The 20,742-nt window shown below is 39.8% G+C and overlaps 1 protein-coding gene across 2 annotated transcripts in view; it reads right to left on the bottom strand.

The window, feature by feature from the left end:
* Window positions 1-231: 231 nt before the first annotated feature.
* LOC117299674 (1,4-alpha-glucan-branching enzyme-like) overlaps window positions 232-20,742 on the bottom strand; it is a 63,239-nt gene continuing 42,728 nt past the window's right edge. For both annotated transcript variants that reach the window (XM_033783224.1, XM_033783225.1), the window contains exons 8-15: window positions 19,228-19,343; window positions 16,628-16,755; window positions 14,888-14,986; window positions 12,557-12,839; window positions 11,007-11,191; window positions 3,146-3,276; window positions 2,321-2,438; window positions 232-1,338 (exon numbers count right to left, since the gene is read on the bottom strand). In XM_033783224.1, coding sequence (XP_033639115.1) covers window positions 1,285-1,338; window positions 2,321-2,438; window positions 3,146-3,276; window positions 11,007-11,191; window positions 12,557-12,839; window positions 14,888-14,986; window positions 16,628-16,755; window positions 19,228-19,343 — 1,114 coding nt within the window. In that variant the 3' untranslated portion in view covers window positions 232-1,284. The remainder of the gene's footprint in view (window positions 1,339-2,320; window positions 2,439-3,145; window positions 3,277-11,006; window positions 11,192-12,556; window positions 12,840-14,887; window positions 14,987-16,627; window positions 16,756-19,227; window positions 19,344-20,742) is intronic.

The following is a 20,742-nucleotide window of genomic DNA, read 5'->3' as shown; positions in this document are numbered from 1 at the left end:
TAATGCTAGAAAAACGCCCTCATCCACAAATTAGTGTGCTTTCATCAAAAGGCTTCTTTCTGCTTAAGTTTTTTTATTATTTGAGTGAGAAATTACCTCTTTCTCAAAAACTATGTTACTTCAATTCAGAGGGAGCAGTTTCTCACAATATATTACACTATCAAAAGCTCTCCATTGCCTGTTACCAAGTAATATTTTATGATACAATTTATTTTGAGTAATTACCAATAGTGTCATTAAAACCAAAATAACCAACACAAACCTACATGTATAGGCACCAAATTTCACTTACTTTTAAAAATGTTCCAGTGACTTTATACATTATTATGCATATCAGCAAAGTACATGTAACTTTATAGATTGTAGTTTAAAAATTAATGTGCATATCATTACAAAACAAAGGAAGACAGTACTAAAGTATGATTAAATATGTGTAAATAAGAGTAAAACCAAAATTCCATAACCCCCCATTGGTTTGCTACGATATTGCTATCCTGAGCCAGACTTCATTTGTTTACTTTTTAATAATGCAATCATGAAGTTTACCATGCAGTTCATTTTTCAGAATTATCCTTGTAGAGTATGGCATGTATGATGATGTTCACAGCTGCATTAAATGCTTTGTATAATAAGCTTACACTGCCCAATCCAAAGCAATGCTTTGTGATATAAGCTTACACTGCCCAATCCAAGGCAATGCTTTGTGATATAAGCCTACACTGCCCAATCCAAGGCAATGCTCTGTATGTTAAGCCTACACTGCCCAATCCAAAACAGGGATGGGATGAGATCCAAGCATAAGGTATTTCAAATTATATTTCAGCAATTTGTTTGGTCACACAACAAGTCTTAATCTTCATCTAGTACTCCGGGAAAAGAAATATACAACTACTATACTGTTTCCTTCTTGATTTCATAAACAATATTTCTACATTGTTTTTGTTTCTCAAAACAAAAAACATTGAAATTTATCTCAACTTTGGCTTCACACTGAATTAATGATGTATAGCAGCTTAAATGTTACCTAGATTAAGTTGCAAGAGGGACCCAAACAAAGGCTCTCGTTAATACAAAGTTCGCTGGACTGCCCCAGTTTTCATAAAAGAGTTAACCAACAGTGACCTAACCCACTCACGGTTGAATCCGTTTGACATGAAAGTGCTGACTACTAACTGCGTGTCTACCTCTACTATCCTGCTAGGTAGTTAAGTCCATCATGAGTTACTTGATTGAAACTAGAATACCTAGTTATAACGCAGTGGAGCATTCCAGATGCAGCTTGTCCTATACGTCATCCTCTACAGCAAGAACCAAGACAACACGACTCGGTATATACACCTTTAAAATTAAAAAGACATCATGATTTGTGTTGTGCAAATGTTTTCAGAGTGCAACAAAACCTAGGCATGCTTTAACAACCTGGTATGGAATCGAGAATTCAGTGACTTTAGTTTTCGTGAGGTTCCCTATTAGTAATTTAGTGCAGTAGCTCCTGACAGACAAGATATTGCCTGCTCATTAATCATCATGCTCTGCAAAATGAATTGTAAGTTCAGGATCATACATACATACCAACCATGAGACGATGGCAGGTTTGGATCACTTGCATGGTGAAGTTAAAGGTGAAACCCAAACATCAGCAAATAGTAATCCATTAAGGCAACCAATCAAAACTACATGTAGCATGTCTTGACAGTTCAACAAATTTGAAATTTCAATCATCCTTACAATTTGAATCAGTCTTAGGACCCCATATGTACCAATAGGGGTCAGCCATAGGACTCCAAACCAATTAGGGTCAGTCATAGGACCCCATACCAAATAGGGTCAGCCATAGGACCCAATACCAAATAGGGTCAGCCATAGGACTCCATACCAAATGGGGTAAATCACAGGACCCCATGCCAATTAGGGTCAGCCATAGGACCCCATACCAATTAGGGTCAGTCATAGGACCCCATACCAAATAGGGTAAATCACAGGACCCCATGCCAATTAGGGTCAGCCATAGGACCCCATACCAATTGGGGTCAGTCATAGGACCCCCATACCAATTAGGGTCAGTCATAGGAACTCATACCAATTGTAAACTGCATTGAGAATTTCCTTCAATTAAGATTGAATGCTTTTAAAGTGTCCAGCCGTCGATTTCACAAAACTCTTCCCAACTTAAGACTAATCTTAGGACTGAGGACAAGTCCCAACCCTGCACTGTAGCATGCAGAACTCAAGATAAATCCTAAGTTAGGACGAGTTACTCGTCCTAACTTGAGATAAGACAAGTCCTAACTCTTTGTGAAATTGACCCCTGTATTCTTACCTGCAATGAGTGCTCTCTGTTGTGCCATGCAGTAGGTGATGTAAGGAAGTCAGTGTTATGGTCCAATCTAGAATGGCCACCAAACTCAGCATCATCAGAGTCCAGCACTATCTTGTATCTTCAGCCACTAAGGAACCTCATCAACATTGGTTAACGTGATTGTGTTTCAACAGTGTTTACACAAAAGTAAGAATAAACTATAAATTTAGTTACTTTGCGGGTACAACCATGTAATAAATCTATTTTGATGGAGTGTTGACTCTAAAAAGAGCCTGTTTGGTGTTGATGTTTCCAAAACAATACAATAGGCTGCTCATCTTCAAACATCAGTTGCACAAAATGGTTTTTTTTTAACATTCATGTTATAGTAATAAAACAAAGGATTCCTCAAAAGTGAAGCCAAAAGATTTGCTTTTCTTAATATTCATGCATGAGGTCATAATTCTGATTACAATTGTGACGTACTCATGCATAAATATTAAGAAATGACATACAATAAACCCCTATTTCAATTATAAGTGTTCTTGGTATTTTACATTCAGCACACATCTGAAGTGTATTTCACAAGTAGAATTAAGTTTTTATTATCTCCTACTCTTTGTGAGCTCGACCTCTGGTACATGAAACCTACATCTTAGTATGTGATATAAATCTGCATGTTTGGGTTTTAACAATACAACATACAGTGTAGTTACATGTAACTCAAGTCAAATGTCATATGCCAGACCAGGATTCAAACCAACATTCTGGGGTGAAAAGAAATAAGCACTTCTTCTCTACACTCAATTTTTCAAGTTTTCATTTGAAGTTTTTGTTGAAGGATACTTTCCAGGGGTGTTAGTTCCAATGCGATAGCCAGTGTAGCTTGATGTCACATGGAAGTTGAAGACAAACACAAGATGGGCTCTTTCAAACACAATCAGCTTATCATCTTCATGTGTGCAGCTGACGTATGCCTGCAAATTATTACATGTACTGGATTAATGTCAAAACAACATCAAAGGATCACACTTTGAACAATAACAGTGGCATCAAAATGACTGTTGGCCATGTGAAGCATTTCTTACCAACCCGCTGTTGGCGTCTAATAACTAACCATTTTTCTAGCGAATGTCACAGTCAGGTCCCATGGGCTGTCAGTATTTACCTACAAGGTACATGTACATGTGGAGCTACATGTTGAAGAATCAGGCCTTTTCATATAGTACCATGTCATGGTTTTCAAGGTTGCTTGCTGTTAGCAATATGAAACCACTTAAACCAGGATTTGTTTACATGCATTCACAATACACAGGACCTGTGGCTGTACATTTGTACGTCCCATCCAAAGGATGAAGCAATCTAGCCTAGTACACTCTGCTGATCAGAACCACCACAGTTCTGCGCTCTCATACGCTAAACCACAATTTGGCATAGTTTTTAAATCATGTCTCTCTGTGATTGTACATGAATTAAAACTTATCTTGTTACAAACCACAAGGGAAACTGGTTAAATTTTCAATAACTTGGGGTTTAACAAAGAACCAATTAATAGAGCAGATTGAAACAAACAACCTCTGGTTTAACGTGCCAGAGCTCTACCAACTGAGCTACATTCTATCTATCTAGCCCTATGTTGGCAGTCTCCCTGTTTTGTCAACTACTCCAAAGTAATGCAAGCAATATAGCAAGGGAACTTATCCAAGTTTAGGATACAACCTGAGAAGTGGCAACCAGGGGATCACCTTTAGGGGATGCAGCTTGTTGTATTTCAACTATCAAGTTATAGAATGTAAACCACAAGGCAAAATGACCGGCCAAATATCATTTTTAAAAAGCAACAAACTACAATCACGGCCAAAATGCTTGGGTCACCCTTTCCTGATACAACAGTTCCCTGTGCACTTCCCATTCACATTCACATTCAAGATATTTGCACCCCCCCCCCCCCCGCCCCCGCTCAATGTTGACTGAATTCGGAAGACAGTCGGCAAATGGAACCAACATTGAAAAGGGGCAGGGGGGCCCAACGAGATATGGGGGCAGGGGGGCCCAACGAGATATGGCCGGGATTGTCTTAGTTAATTTCATAATTTTTTTCCTGTTTTTAAATTAGGAGATAATGCTTTTACAGGACTGTTAATATCAAAAGACATTGGATATGCCTTTATAACTGAGTAGGGCATTAAAACGGATTTTAAATCAGCAAGTAGTTTTGTTGGGGTGGGTGTGGGGGGGGTGGGGTGGGGGTCTGACTATGATGGGAATTGACAGTCAATTATGTTTGGTTGCGGGAAAAAGTCTAAATCACTAGCAAATCAGTAATGATGTTTTGTAGGGTTGGGGAAGGTGGCTAACTGTATTGTGCATTAACATAAATTATTATTTATTGCCGAGTACAGCGTGTTAACACAAAAGTACACACACAGGCAACTTTTGTATTTTAACTGTCTTTTGAGAAGGGGGGGGGGGGGCGGGGGGTTGCACCATTAGGCCCGTATTATGTTGGCAGGATTAATAAGAAATAAGTAAAATAGTAGTATAAAAAATGCACTTGGAAAATGAAAGAATGGGTATAAGCGATTAATATTAATTGTATGGCGAGTAAGCTCATACAAATAAGATTGAAAACAATTCTGCTTTCACCATCCTGGAGTCATTTTAGCTTCAACTATGCTTTGTTAAGCGTATCTCTTAGTTATTACACCATGGAGTCGCATACAAATTCAAGCACAGTGATGCTCAGCGTCCATAGACTTGATTTCAAGTCTGAGGTGGCTGTTATTCCTCTCTATGACACACGAAATACGCCCGCAATAGGTTAGCTGTCATGGGACAAGGTAACAATAGGGCGCTTTTTGGGGCAATACTGTATTTGCTATCAAGTTGACTAGAAGAAACGATTGCAGGCTTGAATCAAGTTTACACGGTTCACCGTAGTAAAGTAAATAAGGAAATTAATTAATTTTCTTTTCTATTTGGTATAAAGGATTAACCGTTTGAGTTTGTGTAAAAAAAACGAATGAGGTGGTTGAATAAATAACAACAGGTTATGTGTTGTGTGTGGACTGTAATGGCATTTTCGTTTTGAAAAAAAGACATTTCCCGGTAAGTTTGCAGTCAAAATGCTATGGTTAACCGTGTGGTGAACCGTCAGACATGAACGCAACTAACTAAATTGGACAGGTACATTATTTGTCTGCGCAGGCGCAAGGCGCTCGTGTCAGGGATCGTCATCGCGCCTCAGAGTAAAAGGCAATGCAGATTTTGGACGGGCTATTTCGGGAGTTACACATGTCTTCATTTATATTATTTTATTGACTTTATACCGAACAACAAAAGATGCAAGCCAAGTTACATAATTAATTTAGGTGTAACCCATGAATATAGTTATGTTTTATTTGTGAAAGCGAGTAAAGCAAAGTCATGTCAAGGAGTCCATTTCAGCGAGCATGAATATGACGTGTGAGAAAAGCAGTCGTAAAATCTTTTGCTTAGCGCCAAAGAGAGGTAATAAAATTTCGCGTCACACAATGACGCTCGTACGAGTTGCTTAGCGCCATACAGGGGGTATTCAAGTTTACTAATAACACAATGCACTCTCTGTATGACCAATAAGGTTTGACTTAAGACATAGTGTACATGTGGTTGCTTTTTTGAATGTGTCTTTCGTCTTAACATCTGATTTGGTCAAGATGGACGACCCTTCCCTTCCCAAAACACCACTACCCCCATTGACCCAGCAATAAACACTCTCTGCCAGTCTGCCAGAAATTCACTTTGTTTGGACATTCATTATCTTTCCCTTTCCTGATACAACAGTTCCCTGTGCACTTCCCATTCACATTCACATTCAAGACATTTGCACCCCCCCCCCCCGCTCAATGTTGACTGTAATTCGGAAGACAGTCGGCAAATGGAACCAACATTGAAAGGGGGCAGGGGGGCCCAACGAGATATGGGGGCAGGGGGGCCCAACGAGATATGGCCGGGATTGTCTTAGTTAATTTCATAATTTTTTTCCTGTTTTTAAATTAGGAGATAATGCTTTTACAGGACTGTTAATATCAAAAGACATTGGATATGCCTTTATAACTGAGTAGGGCATTAAAACGGATTTTAAATCAGCAAGTAGTTTTGTTGGGGTGGGTGTGGGGGGGGTGGGGTGGGGGTCTGACTATGATGGGAATTGACAGTCAATTATGTTTGGTTGCGGGAAAAAGTCTAAATCACTAGCAAATCAGTAATGATGTTTTGTAGGGTTGGGGAAGGTGGCTAACTGTATTGTGCATTAACATAAATTATTATTTATTGCCGAGTACAGCGTGTTAACACAAAAGTACACACACAGGCAACTTTTGTATTTTAACTGTCTTTTGAGAAGGGGGGGGGCGGGGGGTTGCACCATTAGGCCCGTATTATGTTGGCAGGATTAATAAGAAATAAGTAAAATAGTAGTATAAAAAATGCACTTGGAAAATGAAAGAATGGGTATAAGCGATTAATATTAATTGTATGGCGAGTAAGCTCATACAAATAAGATTGAAAACAATTCTGCTTTCACCATCCTGGAGTCATTTTAGCTTCAACTATGCTTTGTTAAGCGTATCTCTTAGTTATTACACCATGGAGTCGCATACAAATTCAAGCACAGTGATGCTCAGCGTCCATAGACTTGATTTCAAGTCTGAGGTGGCTGTTATTCCTCTCTATGAGACACGAAATACGCCCGCAATAGGTTAGCTGTCATGGGACAAGGTAACAATAGGGCGCTTTTTGGGGCAATACTGTATTTGCTATCAAGTTGACTAGAAGAAACGATTGCAGGCTTGAATCAAGTTTACACGGTTCACCGTAGTAAAGTAAATAAGGAAATTAATTAATTTTCTTTTCTATTTGGTATAAAGGATTAACCGTTTGAGTTTGTGTAAAAAAAACGAATGAGGTGGTTGAATAAATAACACCAGGTTATGTGTTGTGTGTGGACTGTAATGGCATTTTCGTTTTGAAAAAAAGACATTTCCCGGTAAGTTTGCAGTCAAAATGCTATGGTTAACCGTGTGGTGAACCGTCAGACATGAACGCAACTAACTAAATTGGACAGGTACATTATTTGTCTGCGCAGGCGCAAGGCGCTCGTGTCAGGGATCGTCATCGCGCCTCAGAGTAAAAGGCAATGCAGATTTTGGACGGGCTATTTCGGGAGTTACACATGTCTTCATTTATATTATTTTATGGACTTTATACCGAACAACAAAAGATGCAAGCCAAGTTACATAATTAATTTAGGTGTAACCCATGAATATAGTTATGTTTTATTTGTGAAAGCGAGTAAAGCAAAGTCATGTCAAGGAGTCCATTTCAGCGAGCATGAATATGACGTGTGAGAAAAGCAGTCGTAAAATCTTTTGCTTAGCGCCAAAGAGAGGTAATAAAATTTCGCGTCACACAATGACGCTCGTACGAGTTGCTTAGCGCCATACACGGGGTATTCAAGTTTACTAATAACACAATGCACTCTCTGTATGACCAATAAGGTTTGACTTAAGACATAGTGTACATGTGGTTGCTTTTTTGAATGTGTCTTTCGTCTTAACATCTGATTTGGTCAAGATGGACGACCCTTCCCTTCCCAAAACACCACTACCCCCATTGACCCAGCAATAAACACTCTCTGCCAGTCTGCCAGAAATTCACTTTGTTTGGACATTCATTATCTTTCCCTTTCCTGATACAACAGTTCCCTGTGCACTTCCCATTCACATTCACGACATTTGCACCCCCCCCCCCCCCCCCGCTCAATGTTGACTGTAATTCGGACAGTCGGCAAATGGAACCAACATTGAAAGGGGGCAGGGGGGCCCAACGAGATATGGGGGCAGGGGGGCCCAACGAGATATGGCCGGGATTGTCTTAGTTAATTTCATAATTTTTTTCCTGTTTTTAAATTAGGAGATAATGCTTTTACAGGACTGTTAATATCAAAAGACATTGGATATGCCTTTATAACTGAGTAGGGCATTAAAACGGATTTTAAATCAGCAAGTAGTTTTGTTGGGGTGGGTGTGGGGGGGGGGTGGGGTGGGGGTCTGACTATGATGGGAATTGACAGTCAATTATGTTTGGTTGCGGGAAAAAGTCTAAATCACTAGCAAATCAGTAATGATGTTTTGTAGGGTTGGGGAAGGTGGCTAACTGTATTGTGCATTAACATAAATTATTATTTATTGCCGAGTACAGCGTGTTAACACAAAAGTACACACACAGGCAACTTTTGTATTTTAACTGTCTTTTGAGAAGGGGGGGGGGGCGGGGGGTTGCACCATTAGGCCCGTATTATGTTGGCAGGATTAATAAGAAATAAGTAAAATAGTAGTATAAAAAATGCACTTGGAAAATGAAAGAATGGGTATAAGCGATTAATATTAATTGTATGGCGAGTAAGCTCATACAAATAAGATTGAAAACAATTCTGCTTTCACCATCCTGGAGTCATTTTAGCTTCAACTATGCTTTGTTAAGCGTATCTCTTAGTTATTACACCATGGAGTCGCATACAAATTCAAGCACAGTGATGCTCAGCGTCCATAGACTTGATTTCAAGTCTGAGGTGGCTGTTATTCCTCTCTATGAGACACGAAATACGCCCGCAATAGGTTAGCTGTCATGGGACAAGGTAACAATAGGGCGCTTTTTGGGGCAATACTGTATTTGCTATCAAGTTGACTAGAAGAAACGATTGCAGGCTTGAATCAAGTTTACACGGTTCACCGTAGTAAAGTAAATAAGGAAATTAATTAATTTTCTTTTCTATTTGGTATAAAGGATTAACCGTTTGAGTTTGTGTAAAAAGAATGAATGAGGTGGTTGAATAAATAACAACAGGTTATGTGTTGTGTGTGGACTGTAATGGCATTTTCGTTTTGAAAAAAAGACATTTCCCGGTAAGTTTGCAGTCAAAATGCTATGGTTAACCGTGTGGTGAACCGTCGGACATGAACGCAACTAACTAAATTGGACAGGTACATTATTTGTCTGCGCAGGCGCAAGGCGCTCGTGTCAGGGATCGTCATCGCGCCTCAGAGTAAAAGGCAATGCAGATTTTGGACGGGCTATTTCGGGAGTTACACATGTCTTCATTTATATTATTTTATGGACTTTATACCGAACAACAAAAGATGCAAGCCAAGTTACATAATTAATTTAGGTGTAACCCATGAATATAGTTATGTTTTATTTGTGAAAGCGAGTAAAGCAAAGTCATGTCAAGGAGTCCATTTCAGCGAGCATGAATATGACGTGTGAGAAAAGCAGTCGTAAAATCTTTTGCTTAGCGCCAAAGAGAGGTAATAAAATTTCGCGTCACACAATGACGCTCGTACGAGTTGCTTAGCGCCATACAGGGGGTATTCAAGTTTACTAATAACACAATGCACTCTCTGTATGACCAATAAGGTTTGACTTAAGACATAGTGTACATGTGGTTGCTTTTTTGAATGTGTCTTTCGTCTTAACATCTGATTTGGTCAAGATGGACGACCCTTCCCTTCCCAAAACACCACTACCCCCATTGACCCAGCAATAAACACTCTCTGCCAGTCTGCCAGAAATTCACTTTGTTTGGACATTCATTATCTTTCCCTTTCCTGATACAACAGTTCCCTGTGCACTTCCCATTCACATTCACATTCAAGACATTTGCACCCCCCCCCTGCTCAATGTTGACTGTAATTCGGACAATCGGCAAATGGAACCAACATTGAAAGGGGGCAGGGGGGCCCAACGAGATATGGGGGCAGGGGGGCCCAACGAGATATGGCCGGGATTGTAGCATGTAATCACAATGGTGTGATTTTTCATCAAAGCAAGCTCAATTGTAACCTACTTTACCTATGAAAAACCACTCCAAGAAAATACTAAAACTCTTCAAATCCTCCTGAAACTACTGTTTGCTAATGATGCTATTCTAGTCACTCATTGTGAAGATGCCTCGTCAACCCGTTAAAGACAGCCTCTTGTTTTGGGTTGGCCATCATTACAAGGTAGATTGAATCATGTTCCAAACTAAACACTCAATCCTAACCCAATGACCAGCATCTTTAGGTTGTATCCAAATTCATGATGTACGTATGACAACACCGTCGCAAATCACACACTCGCTCACCCACAGGCTGGCTAAAAAGAATGCGTTAAAGTGGGGGAATGATTGGCTAGTAACCTTCAATGCAAAGAAAACCTAAATACATGTACGTCCTGAATGAACACGACACGCCATTTTGTGGAGTCATGTTTTTGACTCCATAAAATGGCCGACTTATTTCCATGATACATGTGGTATTACATTCCAGGATCCTACTGGCTTTTTAGAGCTGTACAACAACACTGACATGACATGACATTACAATGAATGTTGAAACATACCTGAGGGACTATACAACCACTGACATGACATGACATTACAATGAATGTTGAAACATACCTGAGGACTATTCAACCACTGACATGACATGACATTACAATGAATGTTGAAACATACCTGAGGACTATTCAACCACTGACATGACATGACATTACAATGAATGTTGAAACATACCTGAGGACTATACAACCACTGACATGACATGACATTACAATGAATGTTGAAACATACCTGAGGACTATTCAACCACTGACATGATATGACATTACAATGAATGTTGAAACATACCTGAGGACTATTCAACCACTGTTTCTTGTGCTGTAACTCATTCATTGCTCTGTCAAAGTTATTCAGATATTTATAACGTAAGTTGTCATCATCCACTACATTCCATTGCCTCCTTGCATAATGGTAACTGTCATCATTACCTGGTCGAGGGAAATCTAACCACTCTGGATGACCAAACTCATTCCCTGAAAAACACAATTTTTTAAATTTATTTTACCTGTATTTGTCCATATATTTATTCATTTGAGTTCTATTTACTTGATGCATTTATTTACTAAATAGTAGTTTCTTCAGCTTGATGTACTCTCAGTGAAACACAATGTACATATGAGCTTCACATTTTTAATCTGTTTCTCATATTTGTTATTCTTAACTAAGATTGGATGAGCAGACTTGAGATTCAAAGTACATTTCGTCTTTCTTCCTTATCTCAGCCTTCCCATTTTCCCTTTTCCTTAATTGAATTCAATATCCGACCATGTTTAGTTGAAGTTGTTTGGGTTTGTTTTCATTTCTGGCATTTTGCTTTATTGTCCCAGACCAACTTTTAAGCAATGACATCAAGCTGCAGTTTGATCTGTTGAAGTGTGCAACAATGACCATGAATAGGAATACGGTTTCATAAATTCACGGCGGCCACGCACGGCCAACCATGGCTCACATCCTCACGCCTGCTGCAATGCCTTTTTTTCCGTTTGCCATAATGCCCTTCTTAACTGTATATGGTTTTCTGTTTACGAGTTAAGGTAAAGCGGAAACATTCTTCTCTCCGATTCTGAAGCATGTGGCAACCACACACTGGAACACGGGCAGGCTGAGGTAATGGTTTTAACACATGATGAAGTGCAAGTGTCTTGTAAAAGGTTGGTAAAATGAAATTAATACAAAATCATTTAGTTTTTGTTGTGAGATTTTGTTCTGCTATCCTATTGGAAACCCACGTTACCAGGATATTACAAAAAGGAAATAAAAGGGTAGCGACGAGTTCTTAAACGGCCGTTTAAAATCGGTAGGGTCGTTGCCATGTGATAAAGGCACAAGCTGAAGTCGAGGGCCTTTTATCGCACGACAACGACCCTGCAAGGTTTTAAACGGCCGTTAAAGAACGAGTCACTATTCTTTTATTCCCATTCATAAATGCCTTTTTTGTTAAAAGGCGTAATAAAGTAAGAAACTCTTTCAAACTTATCCGTTTCCGACGCTTTAGCTCTGTACGTCTGTGTGTTGCATTGTTAAGACTGAGACGACAGTTTCCAGATCCGTTCGGGCGTTTATAGTCTTGGTGCAAGACGTTCTCGTTTTCCTTTTACACACAGCGCAGCCAAATCACTGACAGCGCCCGTAGCAAGAAACGTCTTGCACCAAGACTAGCGCGTAGTATCCGAAAACAACTGGTTATAAACAGAGCTCCAGCTGGTCATTATCAAGCTGGTCATTACCACGTGACGCACTCTCCACCAATAGGAATAGCGAAACTGTCTGAGGTATTTATGAATAAACCATTATAACTGAATGAATAAATGAATGAATGAATAACATATAACTCTCACCAATAAAATTCAGCCAAGCTTCCCCTCCCAGAGCATGAGAGATAAGACGAATCATCTTATGCAGAGCTATACCTCTATCAATGATGGTACTTGGTGGCGTTAATAGCGACATGTTTGTATACATCTCTTTATCCATCAACCAGAATGCAAGGGTCTTATCTCCAACTAGAGCCTGATCATGACTTTCAGCATAAGCTACAGCTTTCTCACCATGACGACGATTGATAAGGGTCCAAACAATATCCCACATGCTCCAATCTTCATCTTTCTGCTCTTTCAACATCTATTGATAAAAAGAAACAAACTTAACCAGTAAAGACTGTGTACTAAATTTACTTGTATAAAACTTGTATATCCCAAATCAAAGAAAGAAACATTTGATGTAAATTGCCAGTAATAAAAAGTACATTCCACCTTGATCACCAGTGGATTTCTACCAGGGCCCAATTTCATAGCGGTGCTTAAAGGTAGCAAATATTTTTGCTTATTGTAGCAGAAAAACTTGCTTTCAAAAGCGTTAACTTATTTCAAGAGCAGTTTCTAGCTTAAGCTTGAAATCAAACTGCGCGCGCAACTTTTTAGATCGTTTGCATAGGCGAAACAAGTAGAAAGTGCTGACACAATGGCAGGCGAATCAGCCAGGAACACGTCCTAATCTGTGGGGTTTTGGGGTTTGTTTTTTTCCCTTTTTCCTAATACTCTTAAAGGCATGCAACTAAAAGCCAGCAGATATGATGCACTTTCCATGCTCAGTCATAAAAGCCAGCAGATATGATGCACTTTCCATGCTCAGTCATAAAAGCCAGCAGATATGATGCACTTTCCATGCTCAGTCATAAAAGCCAGCAGATATGATGCACTTTCCATGCTCAGTCATAAAAGCCAGCAGATATGATGCACTTTCCATGCTCAGTCATAAAAGCCAGCAGATATGATGCACTTTCCATGCTCAGTCATAAAAGCCAGCAGATATGATGCACTTTCCATGCTCAGTCATAAAAGCCAGCAGATATGATGCACTTTCCATGCTCAGTCATAAAAGCCAGCAGATATGATGCACTTTCCATGCTCAGTCATAAAAGCCAGCAGATATGATGCACTTTCCATGCTCAGTCATAAAAGCCAGCAGATATGATGCACTTTCCATGCTCAGTCATAAAAGCCAGCAGATATGATGCACTTTCCATGCTCAGTCATAAAAGCCAGCAGATATGATGCACTTTCCATGCTCAGTCATAAAAGCCAGCAGATATGATGCACTTTCCATGCTCAGTCATAAAAGCCAGCAGATATGATGCACTTTCCATGCTCAGTCATAAAAGCCAGCAGATATGATGCACTTTCCATGCTCAGTCATAAAAGCCAGCAGATATGATGCACTTTCCATGCTCAGTCATAAAAGCCAGCAGATATGATGCACTTTCCATGCTCAGTCATAAAAGCCAGCAGATATGATGCACTTTCCATGCTCAGTCATAAAAGCCAGCAGATATGATGCACTTTCCATGCTCAGTCATAAAAGCCAGCAGATATGATGCACTTTCCATGCTCAGTCATAAAAGCCAGCAGATATGATGCACTTTCCATGCTCAGTCATAAAAGCCAGCAGATATGATGCACTTTCCATGCTCAGTCATAAAAGCCAGCAGATATGATGCACTTTCCATGCTCAGTCATAAAAGCCAGCAGATATGATGCACTTTCCATGCTCAGTCATAAAAGCCAGCAGATATGATGCACTTTCCATGCTCAGTCATAAAAGCCAGCAGATATGATGCACTTTCCATGCTCAGTCATAAAAGCCAGCAGATATGATGCACTTTCCATGCTCAGTCATAAAAGCCAGCAGATATGATGCACTTTCCATGCTCAGTCATAAAAGCCAGCAGATATAATACACTTTCCATGCTCAGTCATAAAAGCCAGCAGATATAATAAAACCATGTGCGTCTTCTGACCATGAAGCAAAAGTGTTGTAAGTGTATAACAGACTGAAACAGTGTATGACAGTCTGCACAGGATTAAGATAAGAGGTAATTGGATCTTAATAGGTGTGTCAATCATTCTCCCACTGTATAGGACCTTGCTATACATGTATATGGGTTATTTAAACTGAAAGGCTTCATTTCCAACAAAAGTTTTTCATTAAACTATTGACAGCTTGGGGAAAATGGCATGGCGGCAATTAAGCCACATTTGCAGTGGACTTTTGGGTCTAGTAACTTCATATTATTAACATATAAATAGCGAAAATGGTTGATTCAAATCTTTCTTTGTAATACGTTTTCCACATGGTGGTTAACTGAGTAGTCCTATGACATACAATCCTACCTTAATCCATCTGTCAGGAATAGCCATTGCCAGGCGATAGTCAAAACCATTACCTCCTTCTCTGACTGGTCTACACAAAGCAGGCATCCCAGAAACATCCTGCAATATCAGAGTACATCACATTAACATAATATAATATAATAATAATAATAATAATAATATGGAAGTCTTATATATAGCGCACGTATCTACCAAACAAGGTACATTAGCCTACTCAAGGCGCAGAGTATACACAAACTTTCAGAAAGATACATGTAGGTTATTGCATTGATAAAGTCTGAGACCCAATTATTTAGCACCTTATAAGGGTTTTACAAGGTGCTACGGCGCATACAACAGCCACAGCCAGGAACACCAGGCGAACCCCTTCTCTTTTCGATAAGTGCACTGGGTTCATTTTACATGCGTTACACAACACATGGGACCAACGGCTTTACGGTCCCATCCGAAGGACGAAGCAATGGTTAAAAGTGTCTTGCTTAAGGACACAAGTGTCACGGCTGGGGATTTGAACCCACACTCTACTGATCAGAAACACCAGAGTTTGAACTTGGTGCTCTTAACCGCTCGACCACGACATTTCCACCATCATAAAGTCTATACTCAGTCCATGTCAAAACAACATGCCTCCAAGGGTGGAGTGAAAATTAATACACTGTCTGTTTGTAGTAAAAAAAGAAAGTTTCAACTAGTCAGTATCTAGGTCATTTGGGAAAATACAGATGTTCTATAAGTCAATAGACGGCGCTTCAATGAGTCTTCTTGTTTTAGATGCAGATACATAGACCTTTTCGCAAATACCCCCCCCCCCCCCTTGCCAAGACAGAGGCAGGCAGAACAAGAGTAAAGTTAATGAGAGAGCTTGTAAATTAAAATGTAGAAATTAAAATGTAAATAAATTTGTAAATATAAATGAGAAGTGTCACCATAGTTTTCTTGTGTGTGTGTGTCAAGGGGGTTGGGTGGATACTGAAGGTCTATACTTAGGTGGAGTCCTGGGTATGTGACAATCAACAACAACTCATCAAGGGAATAGGACAATGTAAATTGAGTTCCTGGTGGTCTGTGAGCAATAAAGATGTCAATGCTTGTTATATCAAGCATCATTTCAAAACAATCTGCACTTTTAATGGGTTGATCGATGCTGGGCATTTTTAGATCAATGTGAAAATGAAAACCAGCTCCACATTTCTGTTTTGTATATAAACACATTGGAGGTCAAGCTTTCGGCCGATCAGTCAACCCAGTCTCACAGACACACACAACATTAAGACGTGGTCCAAAACACAGTCTTATGCCGTGTTCCCATTGGAAATTTTCTTCCGCTGCCATGCAGAGTTAACATGACTGGCTGTGATGTCATTCTACCTCAAGTTCCCACCGGCACTTAAGTTCCGTGACGGAACAGTTAATGCTCTATTCAAACTACATGTAGCAGTCACCTTTGACCTATGCAGGATATGACGTGCCTCTGGTGTAGTTTTCGCAGGCTGAACTAATGGATAACTTGCGTCATCAACAACAGCATAGAAACACACTGAGCAATGTGAGATGCAAATACAGCAAAGAAACACACTGAGCAATGTGAGATGCAAATACAGCATAGAAACACACTGAGCTATCTGAGATGCAAATACAGCATAGAAAGGTGGTGCATGCTTCAGGCAAATCTTTACTTCATAAAGACAGAGTAAATGTGTAACTGTAAACACAATGGTGTTTACATGTAGGTTTGCTTACCTCTGCAATAGTAATGATATCAGGATAGAATGTATGAAGCATGTCATTAGCCAATGTCAAGTAAGTCAATGCATCAGTGTCTGTGCTCAGACCAAAGTACTCATGGTAACCACCACTGAAACCAGTACCTGAAATAACAAACACACACACAAAACATGTCTACTGTAATTATGTATCATAAAAGGGTGGGTCATAAAATATATAATACCCCCATGTTCATTCATGTGAGAATAAATACTTTCTTCGATCTCAGTTAATAATAATTAAACAAGTTAACAAACAAACATGATTAAGAAACAAGAAAAACACCATTCAGGTAATGAACAAATTTATGAGAAACCACGTAACACTGGCTGACTTGATGTATGTATGTTTTTGTTATCTCAAAATGGTCAAAGACTTGATTGTGGAGCAGCTAGAAAATATTTGATTGAAATCAAACATGTGGTTCAGGAGCTATGATTTGTTTACATATATAAAGATTCGATTTGATGTAAATTCAAAACCTGATGACAACGTTTGTGTCCACTTTTTATTAAGGTTCATAATGTCTGATGAGTTTCAATATTCAATTCAACAGATAAGCCCAAAAATTACTTTTTGCAAACTTTGACCTACATGTAGGGTAAAAATCTGGAAGTTAAGGTCATACTCAAAGATTATAGAGTGCCGCAAGGCCCAAGATGCGGAACTGAAGCTTTATCTATTGTTGGAACGTGAAATAGGCATGGGCGCCATTTCAGCAAGTGAATGTTTTGTTTCCCATTGATAGGAATGGTCATTGTCTGCACTGAACTGCACTGATCTATTGTTGTATCAAAAGAGTTACTTGCCGAAATGGCATCCAGTGGGATTTCACATTTCAGCCCGCATCTTGCCGCGCTCTATAATCTTTGGTCATACTAAGCTTGGGCAATATTGCTTTTATTTCCCCACGATATATTGTGAAAAAAGTATCGCGATATTCGATTTAATAATAATTATAATAATTAATAATAATAATTTGGGGGGGCTAATCGTCCTTACTCGCAGCTAAGGGCTGAATTGCGAAGGACGCGGCTACAACGTGTTCGAGAAGCAGGCATGCAAGGGCGCATTCAGCTGCCAGCCACATCAACCCATTATGACCACGGAGCACAGCCAAGATCGAAAGTGTTTGATTTTTTCCTGAGGGAGGAAAACCGGATTGTCTGGAAAACCCTCGTGGCACAGCAGAGAACACACGCACAACTCAACTCACATATGGCCCTGACCGGGAATCGAACCGGGGTCACCTTGGTGAGAGGCGAGCGCTTTACGCACAAGCCAACCGTGCCACCCGATTTATACCCGATTAAATCCGATTTATATTTTAGACAAAAAATTATAACATCTTACGATGCCCTATATCAATACTTTATGAAGATTAGAAATCTGACATCTTACGATGCCCAATTTCATTATTTCAAATCGGGGTATGGCTCTGTGGGGCGTACTGTCTACCCATGGTGTTGCACATGGGCCTTTCAGTTACACCATAGAGTTCTATTACACACACATAAAGTGTCTTTTAAAGTGTCTACTGCACATGACTGTTCTTACATGTGTGCATATTTAGCTAGATCCCGCCCGTTTCATTCTACATGTAGCTAACCAATAAGCATCCATAGTGCACATGGGGTGACCTCTCATTCATAAAACGGGTTGTGGATGGGTTGTGGCAAAGATTATAGAGCGCCGCAAGGCGCAAGATCAGACCTCGGGCTGAAATGTGAAATCCCACTGGCTGCCATTTCGGCAAGTAACTCTTTTGATACAACAGTAGATCAGTGCAGATCAGTGGAGACAATGACCATTCCTATCAATAGGAAAAAAAACATTCACTTGCTGAAATGGCGCCCATGCGTATTTCACGTTCCAACAATAGATAACGCTTCACTTACACATCTTGCGCCTTGCGGCGCTCTATAATCTTTGGTTGTGGTTTGTGTAATATGATCCCAGTGTGGTCTGCGGTTTGGCGGCAAGGTGGCGCACAAGGCTCCCACACAGGGGAGGGGGGGGGGGGGGGGGGGTAAATGACACATTGTGTTACTTCTGCAGTGTCTGTGGGAGACCGCCTGGGCGCTAGAGTCTTTTGATGTTTGTTATTTCAAAGAAACCCTGGTATTTCCGATCAATTGTGGTTGTTTCTGGGACTTTATATTTTTTTAAACAGCCCTTCGTGGTTGCAAGACATCTCAATTAGGGAAGACATCAAGATATTTCATCAAAACCACGATTTGCCCATAATTTGATTAACAAGATATCAAGACGATATGATATCGTCTAAGAAATGATATCGCGATTTTCGAATATATCGAGATATCGCCCAAGCTTAGATGCCAAATTAGTATGACCGTCATACTAATTCGGCATTAACTTTTCAAATGTTGCCCCAGTCTTGATCTATCATTCATAAGCCCAACTATGAAAATCATGGCTTTCAAATTAAATGAGATACAATGAATAGCAAATAGTAATTTTTCAACTTGAAAAAGTAATTTGACCTCTTTTCCCTCTTTATATTGAGGTTCCATTTGTCTAAGAGTTTCAAGATTCAATTCATGTGTTCTTCTTACCAATCCCATGATGATGATACAGCATAGATGTCACACCATCAAATCGAAACCCATCAAATCCATATTCTTCAACCCACCAGCGTAAGTTGGACAGAAGAAAACGAAGAACCTCTGTACTGAAAAACACATACAAACACACAAATTCATCACATGACATTGCTTCAGCTCTGGCACAGCGAAGATAGGGGTTTTAATTGAAACTAATAGTAATGAAAACATATGTAGTCAGTCTAAAAGCCATGGTAAACAAGGACAAATAGCCAGTTTGAATAATGCCTTTACCATCAAACCATCAACATTGGGTGTGCATAAACTGGTGCACTTGGAATTGTTTCAAGACTTTAGGATTTATGCTGTGCTGTCTGACTCTCTCTCTCTCTCTATCTCTGCTCATTGTTGTCTACTTGACTGCTTCTGATCTTGTTTCTGTCTTGTGTTGTCATTCAGCCTTCGAGAAAACTCCACAATGGTCAAAATGTCAGGCCATTTAAAAGAAATTGCATTTATACAATTTGGTAGGTTAAGGAATTTGCAACAACTAAATCTATTTAAAGTTTTTTTTAAAGTTTGCATAAAGTATTTGACCAAAATTTATTTTTACCCTTTACAGAGAGTAAAAAGCCAGCTTCTGTAAAAAATAAACAAGAATGACCATGGCAGGACTCAAAATTTCAAATTATGTTAAGGTACTTACCTGAAATATAATTGGAATTATATGAAGCCGTAGGAGGAGAGACTCACCCTGTATTATGTTCCATTTAATACGGTCTGAACCACCCTTTAAATAAAATGGAAAGTTCCTCCATTCATAAAAATGCAAATGAGCCCATGCCCCAGCACATGTAAATACCTCTCCAAACCGTTGAAGCATGTCTCTTTGTAGGTAAGTGAAGGTAAGTAGCTGGCCGAGGTAGACTCATGGGTGGGCAAGAAGAAGATAATCTGAGATGCAGAGGGAGAGAGTGTGAGTCTCTCCTCCTACGGCTTCATATAATTCCAAATATATGTCAGGTAAGTACCTTAACATAATTTGAAATTATATTTCAGCCTAGTCGTCAGACTCACCCTGTATATTTCAACGCTTGACCGAAGCCAGGACAGCTGTCTGGAACTCCGATGTTGTAACATCTCTCCTGTAAAACCTTGTAAAGGTGGACTCTGATGACCAATCTGCAGCTTTCGGGATCTGTGCTGTAGATACCCCTGCTCGAGCAGCTGCCGAGGTGGCTGCTACCCTAGTAGAATGTGCCCGATAATGAGACACATCTATACCAGATGAAGCCATAATGGTTCTCAACCACCGTGCGATAGTAGCAGACACCACAGCATGAGTGGGTTTCACAAATGACAAAAAACAGACTGGTAAGTTTGTCCTTACCCTGTCCTCGGGCAGGCTTTGTCCTCGGAGATATACTTTCAAGGCTTTCACCACACAGAGTTTACTGTCGGGGGGATAATGTGATAAAATCACTTTCTTGGCAGTCTTGCTGGCTGTAGAGCACTGTTGGTTTCACC

This window comes from Asterias rubens, chromosome 14 (assembly GCF_902459465.1).
Source record: "Asterias rubens chromosome 14, eAstRub1.3, whole genome shotgun sequence".
Lineage (NCBI taxonomy): Eukaryota > Metazoa > Echinodermata > Asteroidea > Forcipulatida > Asteriidae > Asterias > Asterias rubens.
Note: the sequence above shows the minus strand (reverse complement) of the source record. Positions and strands in the feature narration are given on the sequence as shown.